Source organism: Myotis brandtii, unplaced genomic scaffold (assembly GCF_000412655.1).
Source record: "Myotis brandtii unplaced genomic scaffold, ASM41265v1 scaffold209, whole genome shotgun sequence".
In the NCBI taxonomy this organism is placed as follows: domain Eukaryota; kingdom Metazoa; phylum Chordata; class Mammalia; order Chiroptera; family Vespertilionidae; genus Myotis; species Myotis brandtii.
In genome coordinates, this window is record NW_005357806.1 from 451,793 (window position 1) to 472,090 (window position 20,298).

The 20,298-nt window shown below is 39.7% G+C and overlaps 1 protein-coding gene across 4 annotated transcripts in view; it reads right to left on the minus strand.

Moving 5' to 3' along the window:
* Positions 1-8,256: 8,256 nt before the first annotated feature.
* Positions 8,257-20,298, minus strand: part of CAPRIN2 (caprin family member 2) — a 43,617-nt gene continuing 31,575 nt past the window's right edge. Inside the window, exons 12-18 of one of the 4 annotated variants that reach the window (XM_005865655.2) lie at positions 18,699-18,803; positions 17,049-17,195; positions 15,087-15,255; positions 12,906-13,088; positions 12,095-12,195; positions 10,389-10,452; positions 8,257-9,176 (exon numbers count right to left, since the gene is read on the minus strand). In XM_005865655.2, coding sequence (XP_005865717.2) covers positions 8,608-9,176; positions 10,389-10,452; positions 12,095-12,195; positions 12,906-13,088; positions 15,087-15,255; positions 17,049-17,195; positions 18,699-18,803 — 1,338 coding nt within the window. In that variant the 3' untranslated portion in view covers positions 8,257-8,607. Of the gene's footprint in view, positions 9,177-10,388; positions 10,453-12,094; positions 12,211-12,905; positions 13,089-15,086; positions 15,256-17,048; positions 17,196-18,698; positions 18,804-20,298 lie in introns of all 4 variants that reach the window. The other 3 variants (XM_014539198.1, XM_014539197.1, XM_014539199.1) reach the window with 3 other exon arrangements.

Sequence of the window (20,298 nt, forward strand, 5' to 3'; positions counted from 1 at the left end):
GTTTGTTCTATAATTGAAACAATGTTGCCGTCCTGCTGGCTGAAGCCTGGCTGGCTGAAAGCAGGTTTCTGGGGTTTTGTTTAGCTTCTATATTTGTAACAATGTTTCTTAAACTGCAAACTCAGAGGCCGGCAAGGCAGGCGGGGAACGTTGGCTTCCTCCGTCACTGAAGCAAGCAAGCCTCCTGTTCGCTTCAAGCTGCCTGGCTGCTGGCCGCCATCTTGGTTGGCAGTTAATTTGCATATCGCCCTGATTAGCCAATGGGAAGGGTAGTGGAGGTATGGCTAATTACCATGTTTCTCTATTATTAGATAGGATGTTTGGAGTATTTGTTCTAGCTCTGTGAAATAGGCCATTGGTATTTTAATAGGGATTGCATTGAATTTATAGATTGCCTTGGGTAGAATGGACATTTTAATGATGTTGATTCTACCAACCCGTGAACATAGTATATTCTTCCTCTTGTTTATATCTTCCTCTATCTCTTTTTTCAACATCCTGTAGTTTTTCAAGTACAGGTCTTTTGCCTCCTTGGTTAGGTTTATTCCTAAGTATCTTAATGTTTTTGTTGCAATGGTAAATAGGATTGTTTGCTTAGTTTCTCTTTCTGAGAATTCATCATTGGTGTATATAAAAGTCATCAGTTTGGGGGTGTTGATTTTGTATCCTACTACATTGCTGAATTCATTTATTAAATCTAGTAGTTTTGATGGAGTCTTTAGGGTTTTCTATGTACAATATCATGTCATCTACGAATAATGAGAGTTTTACTTCCTCCTTTCCAATTTAGATGCCTTTTATTTCTCCTTCTTGTCTGATCTCTGTGGCTATGGCTTTCAGTACTATGTTGAATAAAAGTGGTGAGAGCAGACATCCCTGTCTTGTTTCTGTTCTTAGGGGAAATGCTTTTAGTTTTTGCCCACTGAGTATGATGTTGGCTGTAGGTTTCTCATATATGGCCTTTATCATGTTGATATATACTCCGTCTATTCCCACTTTGCTGAGAGTTTTTAATCAAAAATGGATGTTGAATTTTGTCAAATCATTTTTCTTCATCTATTGATATGATCATGTGTGTGTATGTTTTGTCTTTCAATTTGTTTATGTGAGGTATCATGTTTATAGATTTGTGAATATTGTACCAGTCTTGCATCCCTAGAATAAATCCCACTTGGTCATGGTGTATAATCTTCTTAATATATTGCTGGATGCAATTTGCTAATATTTTGTTCAGGATTTTAGCATCTTTGTTCATCAGGGATATTGGCCTGTAATTCTCTTTCTTTGTAGTGTATTTATCTGGTTTGGGAATTAGAATAATGCTTGGTCTCATAAAAAAAGAGTTTGGAAGTGTTCCTTCCTCTTGGATTATCTGAAATAGTTGAAGGAGTATAGGTGTTCGTTCTTCTTTGAATGTTTGGTAAAACTCCCGTGAAGCCATCCAAATCTGGGCTTTTGTTTGCTAGGAGTTTTTTTGTTTTTTTGTTTTTTTTATTACTGCTTCTATTTCATCAGTAGTTATTAGCCTATTCAGGTTTTCTGATTCCTCCTGATTCCGTTTTGGGAGATTATATTTTTTCTAGGAATTTGTCCATTTCATCCACACTGTCCAGTTTGATGGCATATAGTTTTCCATAGTATTTTCTTACAATCCTTTGTGTTTCTATGGTGTCAGTGATTACTTCTCAATTTTTGTTTCTGATTTTATTTGGGTTCTCTCTGTTTCTTAATGAGTCTGGCTAATGGTTTATCAATTTTGTTTATCCTTTCAAAGAACCAGCTCTTGGTTTCATTAATTTTTTTGTATTCTTTTTTTAGTCTCTATGTTATTTATTTCTGCTCTAATCTTTATAATTTTCTTCCTTCTACTTGCTGTGGGCTTTTCTTGTTCTCTTTTTAGTTCTTTAAGTTATAGTGTTAGTTTATTGTGGATTTTTCTTGTTTTTTGAGGTAGGCCTGTAGTGCTATGAACTTCCCTCATACACAGGATGAGAGTGAAAGGATGGAAAAAAATTTTCCATGCTTTTGCTGTGTCCTAGAGATTCTGGGTTGTTGTATGTTCATTTTCATTTCTTTCAAGGAATTTTTCTATTTCTTTCTTGATCTCACTGGTAACCCATTCATTGCTTAATAACATGCTATTTAGCCTCCATGTATTTGAATATTTGGGGGTGTTTTTACTGTAGTTGATTTCTAATTTCATTCCACTGTGATCTGAGAAGATGCTTGATATGATTTCAACATTCTTGAACTTTTAGATTCTTGTTTTGTGTCTTAACATGCAGTTTATTTCTGTGAATGATCCTTGTGCACTTGAGAAGAATGTATATTCTGCTGCATTGGGGTGAAATGTTCTATCAATGTCAAATCCATCTGATCCAGTGTGACCTTTAGAGTCACTGTTTCCTTCTTAAGTTTTTGTCTGGAAGATCTATCTAGTGAAGTCAGGAGGGTGTTAAAGTCCCTTACTATGACTGTATTGTTAATCTCTCCATTAAAGCCCTCTAAAAGTGTGTGTGTGTGTGTGTGTGTGTGTGTGTGTGTGTGTGTGTGTATAATTTGTTTTAGGTGCTCCTATATTGGGTGCATATGTTTATCACGTTTATATGCTCTTGTTGGATCAATCCCTTTGGTATTATGCAGTGACCTTTGTTGTCTCCTGTGATGGCCTTCATTTTAAAATCTACTTTATTGGATATGAGTATTGCTGCTCCAGCTTTTTTATTCTTTTTCCATTTGCATGGAAAATTTTTTCCATCTCTTCACTTTCATCCTGTGTGTGTCTTTTGTTTTGAGGTGGGTTTCTTGTAGACAACATATAGTTGGGTCATGTTTTTGTATCCATTCAGCTACCCTCTGCCTTTTGATTAGAGCACTTAATCCATTTACATTTAGGGTTATTATTGATAGGTACTTATTTATTGCCATTTTATTTTATTTTATTTTATTTATTTATTTATTTATTTATTTATTTATTTATTTATTTATTTATTTTTTCAGTTGATCAGCAGCCTAGCCAGGTTCTCCCCAGGTTCTCCAACCAGGTTCTGTCAGGATCTCCAGCGAAGTTCTGGTCGCCATTTTAATTCTGTATGCCTACGTTTCTCACTGTTTCTTCTCATTACAGCAATCTCTTTAGCATTTCTTGTAATGCTGGCTTGGTGGTAATGTACTCCTTTAGCTTTTTTGGCTGGGAAGCTCTTTATTTGATCATCTATTTTGAATGACAGCCTTGCTGGATATAGTAATCTTGGTTTTAGATCCTTGTTTTCCATTACCTTGAGTACTTCATGCCAGTCCCTTCTGGTCTGTAGAGTTTCTGATGAGAAATCAGGTGTCATCCTTATGGGAACTCCTTTGTAGCTAACAGTTTGCTTTTCTCTTGTTGCCTTCAAGATTCTCTCTTTGTCTTTAATTTTTGGCATTTTAATTATTATGTGTCTGGGCATACACCTATTTGGGTTCTTCTTGGTTGGGATTCTCTGTGCCTCCTGAACTTGTGTGACTTTTTCCTTTACCAGGTTAGGGAAGTTTTCTGCCATTATTTCTTCAAACACATTCTCTATCCCTTTCTCCCTTTCTGTTTCTTCTGGCTATTCTAATATTGTTATGTTTCACATTGTCCCACAGCTCCCTTAAGCTGTCCTCCTGTTTTTTGTTGTTCTGGTTCACTGAGTGATTTTTTTCAACCCTGTCTTCTAATTTACTGATTCGATATTCAGCTTCCCCTAATCTGCTGTGTATTCCTTCCAATTTGTTATTTGTTATGTCATTGTTTATTTCCAATTGTTCTTTTTTCATAGTTACTATATCTTTACTATATCTTTTTTCATGCTGTTAAGAATCTTTACCATCATTACTCTGAACTCTGTTTCAGATAAATTTCTTATCTCTGCTTCATTTATCTTTTCCTCTGGAGAATTCTTGTTCTTTCATTTGGGGGTTGTTTCTTTGTCTCCTAATTTTGGCTGTCTGAGTTTGTGACTGTGCATTAGGTAGATCCTCTACACCTCTCAATCTCTAGTGCAGGATAGTGTCAAATGCTGTTTCTGACTAATTAGATAAGGCAAAGACTCAAAGCCTCCAGAGTCCACCTCTGCCTATAGACTGATAAGATTCCAACTTGAATGGCCCCAGGCAATCATCTTCAGGTGTGGTGAGAGTTGTTGTTGTTGTTTTAATCTTTATTGTTCAGATTATTACAGATGTCCCTCTTTTATTCCCCCATAGCTCCCCTCCACCCGGATCCCACCCCATCCCAGGCCCTCGCCACCCCACTGTCCACATCCATAGGTACTGCATACATGCATATAAGATTTTTGTCCAATCTCTTCCTGCACCCTCCCACACTCCCTTCCCCCAAGAATTCAGTCCACTCCATTTCCATGCCCCTGATTCTATTACATTCACCAGTTTATTCTGTTCATCACATTTTTTATTCACTTGATTTTTAGATTCACTTGTTGATAAATATGTATTTGTTGTCACTTTGTTGTTCATAATTTTTTTATCTTTTTTTGTCACTTGTGTTTTTGCTATCATATCTAAGAAATCATTGCCTAACCCAGGGTCATGAAGATTTAATGTATTCCTGTACTTTATTCTGAGAGTCCTACAGTGTGAATCCTCCAACTTTATTCAAGATTATTTTGGCTTTTCCAGGTCCCTTGACCTTCCACAATTATCCACTGTTTTTATAAATGTACTGGAGGCCTGGTGCATGAATTTGTGCACGGGTGGGGTCCCTCAGCCTGGCTGGCAGTCAGAGCCAATCAGGGCTGTCTCGCCCAGTCCCAATTGATTGGCCAGCCAGGGGGAGGGACTGCGGGAGGTTGGCTGTGGGAGCACACTGACCACCAGGGGGCAGACACTCAACACAGGAGCTGCTCCCTGTTGGTCAGTGCACTCCTACAGCGAGAGTGCCGCGCAGCTGACCAGTCCCAGTGGCCCACAAGCCCGGTGGCAGCCACTCACTCCCTCAGTAGTCTTGCGGTCAAATCTCTGGACTTGTAAGTCTATTTCTTTCACCAGGTAGGGAAAGTTTCCTGTCATTATTTCTTCAAAAAGGTTTTCAATATCTTGCTCTCTCTCTTCTGCTGGCACCCCATAATTCAGATGTTGGTATGCTTGAAGTTGTCCCAGAGGCTCCTTACACTATCTTCATATTTTGGGATTCTTTTTGGTTTTTGCTTTTCTGGTTGGGTGTTTTTTGCTTCCTCGTATTTCAACTCTTTGATTTGATTCTTGGTATCCTCTAGTCTACTGTTGGATCTCTGTATATTATTCTTTATTTCAGTCAGTGTATGCTTAATTTCTGACTGGTCCTTTTCCTTTTTTTTTCTTCTTTTGCATTTTCACTACGATCCTTAAAGGTCTCACTAAGTTCATCAAAGGTTTCTAGATTCTTGAGTAACCTTATAACTGTGGTTTTGAACTCTATATCCAGTAGTTTGCTTTCTTCCATTTCTTTCATTTGTGACATGTTTCTTTGTCTCTGCATTTTGGCTGCTTCCCTGTGTTTGTTTCTATGTATTGGGTAGCTGCTAAGTCTCCTTGAGTTGATCGACTGGCCTTGTGTAGTAGGTGTCCTATAGGGCCCAGTGGTTCAGCCTCCCCAGTCACCTGAGGTGGACACTCTTGGTGCACCCCTGTGTGGGCTGTGTGCACAGTCTTGTTGCAGTTGAGTCATGATTGCTGTTGGTATCACTAGGAGGAATTGACCTCCAGGACAATTGGCTATGACAACCAGCTGTGTCTACAATGGAAGAGCTGCTGTGCAGGAGACAACCTTATGGAGCAGGACTTGCTTCAGTGGGGCTTTGGTGCTCACTGAGTCTGCCCCTTGAGTGTGTCACTTATGGATGTGAAGAGTTGTAATGTGGTATGGTCTCACACTAACCACTGAGTATACTGGCTCTTGGATCTACAAGGAGGTGCAAAGTCAGCCACTGCTTGGGGCCACCCAGCAGGAGCTACAGAGGGATCTGCAGATTCCTCCTCTTTGTATTGGGTTTGGAAGTGACCAGACGAGGCCCAGCTATGAAGCAAGGCAGGCTGCTGCTGGTGCCGGCCTTGGGCCTTCTTTTGATAGCTTTGCGGTTCTCTGACCCAGCTGCAGCTTGTTTGACAGGTTTTAGGCTGAGAAAGAACAGTCCATTCATAAGCAAAAGTGGCTGCACACAGCTTGGTTGGGGTTGTAAATTGGGTAGGGTGGGGTCTCAGGGAATCTCCAGGGTGGAGCAAACAGCAATGGCTGCCAGTTGGCCCTGCACCAGGGAGGTCCCAGCACAGGAACAATGACCATTGCAAACATCTCCTTCTGTAAGAAAGCCGCCCCTGCGTTCCTGCCCCTATGCCAGACAGTCCAGTTGCTCCCCGTATGTGTCTGGGTCCCCCAGAGTCTCACCTGGCACTGGAGCTCAGAGCAAGCGGGAGCCTGTATCTCCCTCCTGATTAAAAAAGTGGCACACCTGGGTGCCAGCTCATTCTGCACCTCCGCACCTCCTACCAGTCTCAATGTGCTTTCTTCTTTACCTCTCTAGTTGTAATACTTCCACTGAGCCAAATTTCCCATGGTTCTGGATGATAGCTGTTCTGTATTTTAGTTGTAATTTTGAAGTGGTTGTGGGAGGCAGCAAGTACAGGCATTTACCTATGCCCCATCTTGGTTCTTTTTGAATTTTTTTTCCCAACAGGGTGGGGCAGTTGCTTCTGCCTGGAGGCTAACTGTTTTTTTAGTCTCTTAAGTTGCCTCAGGGCAAGGTGTTTTCCAATAAGGTGGGTCAACTGTTTTCTCCCTAGGCAAGGCAGACTCAGCACAGGAAACTGAGGGTGTCTGCCTTCTGAGTCCTAACACCCGAGTCCCCAATCCTGGCTTCTGTTCACACAGCTCCAGTCCACTCTGCCCTCCCTCTGCTGGAGCACAAGGTGGGTGGCTCCACAGGGAATTTTGTGCATTGGTCCTTTAAGTGGGTGCCTGAATTTTCAACTGTCACTCCCTGGCAGACAGCAACCCTGTTGCTTTTCACAGCCAGATCTTATATGGGTACCCTCTTCAGTTTTGGTGGTCTCTGCTGGGAGGGGGGTGGGAGCTTGGGGATTAGATCCCTGAGTTCTCAGGGGCAATGCCCCACAGCTGAGATCTCTCTCCCAAACTTCAGTTGTCTTCTGTGGGTGCTGGGCCAGCCCTTTCATGCCTCCACCCCTCCTACCAATCTCTATGTGGTCTCCACTTTTGGTCCTTGAGTATCAGGGTTCTCTCCCGCAAGTCTTCTGATGATTATTCCGGAAGTTTAGTTATAATTCCAATTTGTTTCTGGGAATATGTCCGTGCAGCATCCACTTACTCTGCCACCATTTTTAATCTCTCCACATTAGGTCTCCTTAAAAGGAAGTCAAAGCACTGAACCAATGAAGGTGGCAGGGTTTGGGTTCAGGCTTTTATAGTTTTATTACTGTCCAGGGTCATTTGTGAAGTAGGATCTGGTTGTGGGAACTCAGACTAAAGAGGCAACAGGCTCTGAAATCAACCTTCAGAAGCTCTGAAGACTCAAGTTTCAGGTAACTTTCCCTTTCCAGGGTCTCCCCACACACTGGGGAACGCTGTCACTGCCCACACAAACATTGTCTGGGCAGCCCCAGACCTATGCTTTTTGATGACTAAATATTTTGCTCTTCAGATTGAGAATCCACTAGAAAGCATAAATCTAATGGTGGACCAGAAGTATCTGTGTATCTCCTGTTATATCTTGAATTATTATACATGTATTAGGTACTTGAAGATAACTAAAGGATAACACATGTCCTACTGCAAGACAGCTTCAAGGAAAATATGTGATTTAACCAATGGAAAACAGATAAAAATCTTTAGATGAATGACATGTACAATATCATAGAAAAGTAGCTCTAAAAGGAACTGTTATCTATAAAAGGCTTCTTTTTAAATATTTTTTACTGATTTCAGAGAGGAAGGAAGAGGGAGAAAGACAGAAACATCAATGATGAGAGAAAATCATTGATCAGCTGCTTCCTGCACACCCCACACTGGGGATCGAGCCCACAACCTGAGCATATGCCCTGACTGGGAATCGAACCGTGACCTCCTGGTTCATAGGTCAACGCTCAATCGCTGAGCATTATTTTCACATAATAATATGAACCCATAAATACCCTTATTCAAGAGTTACCAATGATGGATACTAAAAATTAAATATTTTACCTCTCAACTAAAAGTTTAATCAAATAAGAACACCGAGGGTGCATGTAACTTTTTTTATTGAGGCACAACAAGGCATTATAACTTGCCTGAACTTGAGGCAGTTTAGTAAGCTGAACATTAATACAGTTAAGGGTTAAGTGCAAACAAGATACATTCACAGCTTGACTAGCAAGGCTACATCACAATTTATAAAGTGCCAGATTAGTGCTAATTGTCATTCAGCTTCAAATTTTTCACTTTGGGGAGGAAAACAAAAATAAAGACCTCCTCCTTCCTCTAGGAATGAGAACATTTCCCTAAACCAGTTAGTCACAAGTTCAAGGACTACCTTTCCTTTAACCCCACTAATAAAGAACACCATTCTTTTGTTGTCAATTGTGCACTGACTTTCAATCTTGATAAAGAAGGTAGCCAGAAAATGTAGAATATTTCCAACTACTTCCATAAATGGCTCCCCTGTGCAAACGTAACCATATCTGGTCTCCCTGGAAGAGCTGAAGAATCGCGTGATTGCTAGCGGTTTCGTGGTCTGGAGCACCGTCATTGGCATAGGCAGACACCAAGACCTCTTCGTTCTTCATGAGGTTAACATACAGTGGCACATTCACTGCCAGCTTCAGCATGTGAAAAATGAAAACGTAAGTGCCATTCACTGGGCAATTAAATCTACCAAGCTGAAGATCAAACGTTTCTCCCAAGTTGTTCAGAAGAAGATCAAACACAATAGGTTGGTCTAAAGTTCCAGGGGCGAGATTAGAGGTCCTGGCTGCTGAGAAGGCAACGCGCATCTGCTGAGGCAGGGGATAGACATGTACCGGCAGGATGGTGGCTGCTGGATTTGTCACGGGCACATCCACGGGGGTCATGCTGCGGGAGTCTCCTTGTCCGGAGTCACCACTGTTAAAGGTTTCGTTGTCTCTTTCTGGGCTGCTCACCTGAGAAGAATCGCTCCACCCTGCTGTTTTATTAGCAACAGTGAGTTTGTCATAATGAAGCAGTTAGCTTTGAACACAATATTTAACATTAGTCGGCTACTGAAACACAGAGGAGGACACATTTGCAGTAAATTCCAAAACAAACGCAAGGAAGTATAGCTACAGTATGCTTCTCAAGGTTTTTCTGGCACTTGGCATTTATACCACTAAGATTAAAAAAAAAATAAGGCTCCCAAAAGCTTGGATAATTTACCTAGTTAAGATTATTGGCAAAGTCTAAAACCCAGGTTTGAACATTCTCTTTGCTTCTTTACCTTTCTCTCATAATTCTCATTGTTCTACATTCCTCAATGATAAACCTACTCAAAGTTTCTGATGTAGAAACACTCAAGAAAACTGAGATTGCATAAGAGAACCAACTTTTAGAACTACTAGCCATTCGAGGATATTTTGGTATGATACCATGATGAATGCTTGTTTTTTATTTCCAAGTCAATGTGGTATTGTGAAATGTTTTAAGCACGGTACAAACACTGCTCACGTGTAAGGCAAAGGCAATGCAAATACTGGCTACTCTGTTTAAAAAAAAACAAACAAACTGTTTTCCTGTAACGAAGCCAGTTAATCTTTAGTAACTCTTGATTTCCTCGGTTACACTGAATCTTTAAATAGTATTGTCCACATTTTTTAAAGTATCACAAGTTTCCTGCTTTTGTTTCAAGTCTTAATTGTGTGTCTTAATTTTAAGTTGCTTATTTCCCATCTTTACTCATATCTATCAATGTAGTGAAACTAGAGTATGTGCCAGTGCCCATTATTACAAGAACCACCTTCCTGAAACATTCCATGAAACAATCGGAAGTCGGCATTGTGAATATACAGGATGGGGCAGAAGTAATGTTTACAGTCGTTTGTATGGAAAATGATACAATAAAATACCAGAATAAAATCTGTGTTTCACATACTCACAACTGTAAACCTGCTTTTGCACCACCCTGTATATCTAAGGTTAAATTACGCTCTGGGGTCAAGAAAACTGACACACACACACACTTACACTTTTAATTAAACTGAAAACTGATTTCCACAGCCTAAGTAGTCTAATATCTCTCTCAGGTCTCCAGTACTACGACGTAAGCAAACTGAAAACCACAAGATAAATGCTGAAAACAGTGTATTTGGGGAGAACTTGACGGAGGAAGAGGTAAATAAACTACTCAGCTAATTGTCCTTACCTCTTGAATTTGCCCGAGGACCACCAGATGTCCCTCCGCGCTTGTAACACTGCTGGAAATTATCCTAAAATGGCACCAAAAATATAAGACAATAATTAGTTATTACCCAGGATGACTGGCTGGTCATTCTCTAAGATTAAAGTCCTCTTAGCCCTTTACTGGCCTTCTCCAGCAACTGAAGAGGCTCAGATGTCTCCAAACACAAAAAAATAAAAAATAACAAAAAAAAACAATGGCAACAGTAGCAATACTTGCTTCATCTGTTAATGAACCTCATCAATTGGATAAGTTAATACTTTAAAAAAAATTTATTGACTTGGGGAGGGGGGAGGAGAAAGAGAGAAGCATCGATTTGTTGTTCCACTTATTTATGCATTCATTGGTTGATTCTTATATGTGCCTTGACCAGAGATCGAACCCACAACCTTGGCATATCGGGACAACACTCTAACCAACTGAGCTACCCAGCCAGGACCTAAATAGGTTAATACTTGCAAAAACTATAAAGCATCTAGAAAACGCTATTTAAAAGATACAATGCTAAGTAATGGGAGAAATGTAAAAATATGGCCTGGTCTGCCCTGGCTGGTGTGGCTCAGTTGGTTGGGCATTGTCCTGTGCACCAAAAGGTTACTGGTTTAAGTCCTGGTCAGGGCACATGCCCAGGTTGCGGGCTCCATCCCCGGCTGGGGGCAATGCAGGGGCAGCCAATTGATGCTTTGTTCTCACATCAATGTTTTTTTCTCTCTCTCCCTTCCTCTCTAAAAAATCTTTATTAAAAAAAAATATGGTATGATCCTCTGTCCCTCATCTCAAAAAAAAAAAAAATAGAAGATAATAAAGCAAGAACACAGACTATTTAAATCTTGCTCTATAAACCAAACTCTAAAGATAATTACAAAGTATGTTAGAGCTTTGTTTTGTCTTGACAGGTGAATTGATAAGAATTATATTGTACCCTGGAAATGTAATCTATTATCTTCAAGAAAAAATGTTCAAGAGCCAACATTTCAAACTACCTTCCAAGTATGGTAAAAGTCTGCCTCCATATAACCCATAAAAAGCTTACTTATGCCCTAGCTGGTTTGGCTCTGGTTGAGCAACAACCTATGAACTGAGAGATCATGGTTTGATTCCTGGTCAGGACACATGCCCAGGTTGTGGGCTCAATCCCCAGTGTAGGACGGAGGTGGAGGAGCGGGGGAGGAGGGGCAGCCAATCAATGATTCTCTCTCATCATTAATGTTTCTATCTCTCCTTCCCTTCCTGTAGGAAATCAATAAAAAAAATATTTTTAAAAAAGACTTTGCTATACTTGATATCTAGAAAAGTTAAATTTAAGGCAATATAGTAAAGTTAAAATCATGGGCTCCAGAGTTAAGAAATTTGCATTCTAATCTTAGTTCTACTGTTTACTTGCTGAGTGACCATAGATGAGTTATTTAACTTGTTTCTGAACCCCCGTTTCTCTTATAGGGTAGAAGAGTAAATGAGTTAATACAAACAACATGATTAATACAATCCTTCAAACCTTCTAAGTTGTCATTTATGGGTTATTGGAAAAGCTTCCAACTTTACTCTTCACAATACTTACAAGTTAAAACTAAGAGTGCCTTATACAAAAACAATCATGACTGCGCTATAATTTAATCACCAGCTTAGCATCAACAACTGTACTACTATTCAACTATGATGACTATTCTTACCCTTTGGGAATAAGGTGTCCCAGGATACTCTCTAGCTTGGAATTGCAGCTGGCTATAATTTCCATTGGAAACTGAAGGAGGTCCTCTATAAGTATCAAAACCTAATAAATAAACAACTTACATAAAATTATGAGCAAAGTTACACTAAACTTTTAAGTAGTCTAACTGTATACCATTTTAAAAGTAAAGCTGATCCTATAATGCTAACATTAGATTTATGCCTTCGTTAAGCAAACTCTATTAATATTGCTTTCCACAATAAGACACACATTTATAAAACATTGCTGACTTCAAATAAGCCACCTGCAGAAATTTACTATTGCTAGAATGCCGGGGGGTGGGGGGTGGGAAATAGTGGTAAGGTAAGTAGGTAGTTAAAGTTTCTGTGTAAAGTACTTTGCTAACACCAAGCGTGACTGGAACACTTGGAACTACATTTAAAACTAAAAAGAATATCACTATTACAGTCTCAAAGTTTATGTTTTTATCTGTGGCATACTGATACACAAATCACTAGAAAATGGGCTTTGTCTAATTATGACACATTTTGAACAATCAAGTCAATTAACAAATGAAAAAAATTTTTCAAATATGAAAATAAGAATAACAGGATGAATCTGCCTTTCATACTAAAAGTTCTCTGTTATAGAGAATAGGGGTATTAAATACTGTATTTTGCATAAATAGGAACTTATTTACTACATTATAAATAACAACTACAAAAAGAAACAGGTAAAGTGAAAAATAGTTTGAGTCAAGTTAATACATAGACAAAGTAATTCAGTATCATTCAATGTTATCCAGAGCATACCTTTATAAGCTCCCGGGGACCGATACGTATTGGTTAGTAATCTCCCACCTCGAGTGCATCCTCTAACAGATCCCCGGCTATTGACGAACGGTTGAGAGGGCCTGGGAAACACATTCGTCTGTGCTGGGTAAAAGGCAAGGCTACCATTGCTTACTTGAATAGTTCCATCAGGATAACTTGCTGCTGAAAGAAATAGTTTTAAAGTCCAAGAGTTAAATTGTAATAAAGATTCAATATTCTTTATACTAAAAAGTCACTATATATCAAAACCTTTAATACAATGTCCTCCCTTTTAAAAAAATGCAGGTGCTATGTATGTGTGAAATCTCTCTATATATACAGGGTGGGGCAAAGGTAGGTGTACAGTTGAACATATGGAAAATAATACAATAATCAATAAATAATAATACAAGAATAAATTCTGTTTCGTGTACTCACAACTGTACACCTACTTTTGCCCCACCCTATATCTACATATATAAAAGGCTAAGCAACCATCCGACCGTCCAACCAGTAGCTATGATGCATAATGACCACCAGGGGGCAGATGCTCCAACTGGTAGCTATGACACACACTGACCACCAGGGAGCAGACACTCAATGCAGGAGCTGCCGAGCTGCGGTGACTTGGCAGCAGTGGTTCTCAGGTGACACACCCCGGAACCAGAGAGGAGGGAGCTGGACACGGGGTGCGTCACCCAAGAGCCGTCCTCTCACAATCTGGGACCCCCTCAGGGGATGTTGGAGAGCCAGTTTCAGCCCAATCCCTGCAGGCCAGGCCGAGGGACCCCACCTGCTAGAGGGACCCTGCTCACTCCACAGATGCCCTTCGAGCCACAGGGCAGCCCCAGGTGCAGCCAGCCTGGGAGAGACCACAGGAGGTTGGCTCCAGGGCATGTCTAGCCCATCCCACCCAGTTCCACCCTGCCGGCCACCTTCTAATTAATTTCCATTTAATGTGAACGAATCTGTGCACCAGGGCACTAGTATTTAAATAGAACATTATTCAGCCTTAGAAAGGAAGGAAATTCTGACACAAGCTACAACACGGAAGAACCTTGACATTATGCTGAGTGAAACAGGCCAATCACAAAAGGACAACTATTGTGATAGCACTTACATAAGGTAAGTACCCAGAGTAGTCAAATTCATACAACAGAGTAGAATGGTGGTTGCCAGCATTTGGAGGGAAAGGGGAATGAGGAGTTAGTGTTAAATGAGTACAGAGTTTCAGTTGGAGAAGATGAAAGTCCTAGATATGAAGGATGGTGATGGCTGCACAACAATCTAAATGTACTTAATGCCACAGAACTCAATACATACAAATGGTTAAAATGATAAATGTTACCTTAGATATGTTTTACCACAGTTAAAGAAAAAAAAAGGCTAACTATTCCAGATCAGGGAGTAAAAGAAAATGAATGTTCATCACTACTGTAATTGAGAAGGCATATGACAAAAATATCCTTTCAGTAAATTATCTGCCCTACGTCTTCACAGTACAGGTGAGAACAGAATGAGGTCATTTGTGGCTAGGTCCAGGGATTTACATTTACTACCTCTGTGATAAACCAGGTCCCCAGAAAACACAGTTCATCTGATCAGGTTTAAGTTTTAGAAGACTCACTAGGGGTCTGACGTACCAACACTAAAAATTTACAAGTACTTCTTAAAATAGTAAATAACTACAAAGTTGCTTACTCTTTCATGATTTACAATAGCATGAAAGATCAAAATAACCTCTCATCTCTAAGCAAACAGTGGAATAAGCATACTAAGTTATATTGTCTGAATAACCAATGCTTTTATTGTAAGACAAAAGGAGAGAGCAAAGGCCAAATAGCCATCTGTCTATGCTAAAAGAGTTAACAGAATGGTTTCAAAACCTTCATAAAAGCAACTGGACAATGCCCTATCTACCTCAACCACTGTCTATGGCAATCAACACAATCAGATTTAAAAATATGAGCCTATATATTCATCTAAGTCAACTAATTTCCACTTTTACAAAAGTTAAAATGGTGAACTTAACAGAGGGAAAAGCATCAAATATTTGTCAACATTGAACATGTAAAGAGATAATGCTTACTGCTCGGGAAAGAACTGCTAAAGTATCACTACAGAGTTGCTTTCCAATTAGCTGTCATCTAAGTCTTCAAATACCATACACCAAGGTCTTACCAGTCTCTTGAGAAAGAACAGTTTGTTCCACGTGGATGGCTGGCAGTTGGCACTGGAGTGGTGTTTGTGTACTTGCTGTGGTAAAACTTTGATTGTAGCCAGGTGAATAGGTGGATTCTTTTATTTCTTGTTCTTTCCGTGGAGGCAGAGGTGCATTAACATTAAATACCTTAAAAGACAAGGGTATGCTGAGTCATTTGCGAAGTTTCATAAAAAATAATTAAGGGTGACATCCAGCAAAACTCGGCAACATTCAAAAGCTTCTATTTGATGGCAAAGGACTTGAATAAACATTTCTCCAAAGAAGATTCATGACCAATAAGCACATAAAAAATGCTCAACATCATTAGTTATTAGGGAAATAGAAATCAAAATTACACTGAGATACTACTTCATCACACCCATTAGGATGGCTATTGTTTTTAAAAAACAGAAAATCCAAGTGTTGGCAAGGTTGTGGTCAAGTTGGAATCCTCGTGGTTGCTAATAGGAATGTAAAATGGGGCAGCCCATTTTACATGTAGAAAGCAGTATGGCGGTTCCTCAAAAAGCTAAACATAGAATTATCATGTGAGTTATAACCCCAGAAACTGGCTCCATAAAATACCTGTTTTTTAATGAATGAATGAGTGAGTGAATGAACAAACGAATACCACTTTGTACTAGATAGAATTCAAACAGGTGGAGAAAACAGATTGGCATGAGAAAAAAGGTATTGTGGCAAGAATGTACAAGGCAAGCACAGGGGACTAGTTTGACAGGTTATACCAGACTTCAGAAGTTATTGAGTGTCGGACAAAGGACTTTCCATTTTATTCTGTAATGGACCACTGTTTGCTTTTAATTGGGAATAGGAAAAAGTTAGCAAAACCAATGTGGCAATTCTGTGCAAGATGGGCTGACAGGGAAAGAGGGAAAGCAAAGAAACTAAGCTGTTCTAAATGGCCACGTAGGAAGTAATAAGATCAGTGAATTCAGGTCTCTGAATTCACCAGCCTATCTCCCTGCATTGTGCCTATTTCCCATTGCCACTCCACTGGCCCCACTACTGTCACTCAAAGAACCTGGAATGGGACATTAAGCACCATCAGGAAAGGTACTTATTGCCTCAGTCTTTTTGTGGATCTTTTTCTAAAACTGTTTTATACTATTCCGTTTTTAAAGAACATAGAAACCTAGTTGTAATAGTACTATAAAAATAGTTAGATTACAATTTTAATTTGTGATCCAAAATACCACACATATCTGAATAATTCTCTAAAAACTTACACATGAGATCAAGATTAAATCAAATGAAAGTTTCAACAATGATAGAACACCCCGGTATGTGTCCTCTGTGTCTGGTTTTGATGCAATGGAACATCACTAGTGTGATATTAGAAATGGTTAGTATAGGCCCGGCCCGTGTTGCTTAATGGTTGAGCGTCCATCCATGAACAGGAGGTCACGGTGCGAGTCCCGGTCAGGGCAATGACCAGGGTGCGGGCTCCATCCCTAGGACAAGGCATGGAAGAGGCAGCCAATCAATGATTCTCTCTCATCATTGATGTTTCTGTCTCTCTCTCCCTCTCCCTTCCTTCCTCTGAAATCAATAAAAGCATTTTTAAATAAAAATAAAAATATATTTTAAAAAAAGAAATGGTTGGTATTATTTAGATGTTCATACAAAATTATGTTCCTCACCCACACCGTTCATTTGTTTCCTAGGGGTCCTCAGCTTTGCCTGCTACTAATTTTCACACAGGGGGAAATGCTCCGATAAAACACCCATCAAAATTCTTGAGGTTTTACTCGACCAACACAAACAATATTTCCACCGGACAAATGTAAACTCTACCAGCCCGAATAAGAGTAACCCAATGGCAGATTTATTCACCTAGTAACCAATAACAGATGTAAGAGAAACAATGGCTTTTTAACAGGAATAATGAATTGCAATCATCATTCTCGGTTCATACTCACTGTCTGCATGGCTTGAAAGGGCGCTGTGCCAACGGTTACTGAACTACTACTTGCCGGAGGTGACGGGAAGCCCTGTTCAGGGCCCTTTGACATGGGAGAGTTTGGAGAAGCCAGTGAAGATGGCTGTTTGCTTGGGGGAACGGCTGCCTGGGGAGGAGAAATGCAGCATCAGCCAATCACCTCCCGTACAGCAAGCAGTTCACATACCCTCAACCCAGACCAGCGTAAGTCAGCAAGTTCTACAGGACGACAGCTGGACACAGGAATGCGAAAGAATAGCTTCTGCTTACAACTCCAAACCTCATCTGCTGAGGATGCACACGAGCGTCTGCTTCACCCAGCTGGCTGACTAAGCGGAAGAATCTCACCAATAATCAGTCTAACACAGTGGTCGGCAAACTGCGGCTCGGCAAACCACGGCTTGCGAGCCACACGCGGCTCTTTGGCCCCTTCAGTGTGGCTCTTCCACAAAATACCGGCTCTTCCACAAAATACCGACTTCTGCGCATGGGCCATGAAGTTTCAATCGCACTGTACGTGCACGCCTGCACGTAGTATTTTGTGGAAGAGCCACATTCAAGGAGCCAAAGAGCTGCATGTGGCTCGCAAGCCGCGGTTTGCAAACCACGGGTCTAACAGATGAGGGACTGGACTTTTCAGGAGTATCTAGTCCTTTTCACACCGGGAAATGATATTTTCCATTAAGTTAAAAGTCTAAATTATATCAAATTCATTCAGTAGAATTAGGCTTTAGAAAATCTTGGGTTACTTCCTGAGTTAGTGTTAACATTTTCCTATTTAAAAATCTTATTAGTGGACTTCTAAGTCAGCTGCCTAACAGAATCAAGCTTGATCTAATTTAAATAATTCTTATCTAAGAGAAGGCATAAAAAATTACCAAAATTCAATCCAATGAGGTTATAAAGCAGACAGCTATGACTCACTTGGTAACAAATACTTTGTCTTCTTAAAACGAGGAAACAAGTAATTTCAATTTAGACCACGTCAGTACCACAAAAACTAAAGTTCATCTATATTTTCTTATATTCTGTAAAAAATACACATTCTTATACGATAGTTCAAAAAAAAAACACATACACAACGAAACCTGAGTTGATATATTAATACCAAAAAAAAAGCCCAAAATCATCCTATCTTGCTATATCTATTTAAGGATTTACTAGTACTGAAACTATTAGCAAAAAAAAAAAATCACTTTAGAATTGAAAGTACAAATATTGTAAAATACTTTTGACAAAATTAGGCAAAAAGAGAATGTAAATCATTCCAATTGAATAAATGCTAATGGCAGCACTATAAAGTTATTGAGTGTTCACAGTTATATGAATAAAAAGATTTTCTTCTCAGAATTTCTTCAATATAAATATAGCGAGAAACCTGACCTAATCCTACCTAAAAATTTTCATCTTTTTTGACACTAGCAATTTGGACAAATTTATTGTATCTGATAAAGCAAGACTCTAGTAAGTCTACTTTATAGCAAAGCCACCATAAAGCTACCTGCATAAGTTCCAGGACCACAACACCTACAGAGAGAAATATGGTAGTACAGTATAAATGTCACATTGTTTAATGGATCGTGCACGTAATTCATAAAATAAATTGAGACAACCAGTCTCTCATTATTACCTCTGGGGTCTCTGTGGGCATAAACTCTGTTTCAGATCCCGAAGAAGCCTGATCAGTAGTAACCAAGCAAGCACTTGAGCTACTGGTAACTGGAGAAACAGCAGTCTGGACACAGGAAGACATAAAACTTTTTTAAAAGGCACATTTTGTTCACATTCTATTTCTTGGGCCTTGGGCTTCCTAATATGTTATTGTTATTGAGAGCTCACTAATGCTAAATACTTCACACACTCTAACATCTAATCCAACAGTAAGCTTTTAGTTTTGTTTGTTTACTATTCTTTTAGAGGTCACCCAAGACTTTTAACATGAATCCTTGATTAAAAATTTAATATGAATAAGTACTCTTCCCACTTCCTGGATAGTGTGAGGGCTTTGAACACTACTATCCTCATTTTATTGACAATCAGGCAGAGGAAAAGAAAGATTAAATCATTTACCCAAGATCACACAAAATTAAGTGGCAGAGCTGAGATTCAAACCCAAGCAGTCAGCTACATTGCCTTTCCAGGCCTGGTCGCCAAAGGGCACATCTAATCCCATCTTCACTTATCAAGATTCTTGGCCCTGGAAACTTGGGGCTAGATTTTCACTCTGGCACTCAATAGCAATTCACTGGAAGATGAGCTCAGGGCGCATTTAACACTCTAGGCATAGCTCTGCCAGGGATCATAGTAACTATGTTTTTACTCTGAGTACTCTCAGGATCTTAAAGAGGTAGGTAGAAATATAAATAGAAAGGATAAGCTCTGTATAAATCACAATGGCATCAAAATTCTAGCAAAAAAAATTAAAGCTAATAATAGTTATAAAATAAAAATTAGGAAAAAGCAGAGTAAGAACTAAGGCTGTGACAACTGTAACCAATAGAAAACTAAGAGAGAGCCCTAACCGGTTTGGCTCAGTGGATAGAGCGTCAGCCTGCGGACTCAAGGGTCCCAGGTTCGATTCCGGTCAAGGGCATGTACCTTGGTTGCGGGCACATGCCCAGTAGGGTGTGTGCAGGAGGCAGCTGATCAATGTTTCTCTCTCATCGATGTTTCTAACTCTCTATCCCTCTCCCTTCCTCTCTGTAAAAAAATCAATAAAATATATTTTTAAAAAAATAAAAATCATCATTCTCCCCTTTAAAACAAACAAACAAAGACAGTGGCTAGGAATTCGATGGTACAACAGGTATTAGATATAACGGAGAGAGACCCACAAGGTCTTAAATATCAGTGAATCCACTCCTTTTACCTAAATGCATGGATGTGGTTCTCAGAAGCCCAAGCAATAAAATGGGTGAACTGGAAACTAATTAATGGTAACCAATATCAAACCAGTTATGGTTCAATGACCTTCTAAAAGGAGTCACCATGATATAACACTTCTTGTGAAGGAGATGGGGGCCAAGTTTACAAAAGGCCTTATGGGAAAAAAAAAATATATATATATATATCCTTCACATTTTATATCCTATATAATAAAAGGGTAATAAAGACCACTATAAACTTATGAACAAAAATAGATACAGAGGCAGAGCTGTCTCGAACAGACTGTCAAACTACAGCGGGAAGGCGGGGGAGGGTTGGGGGGCAGAAGGGGGGGGCGGTAAGAG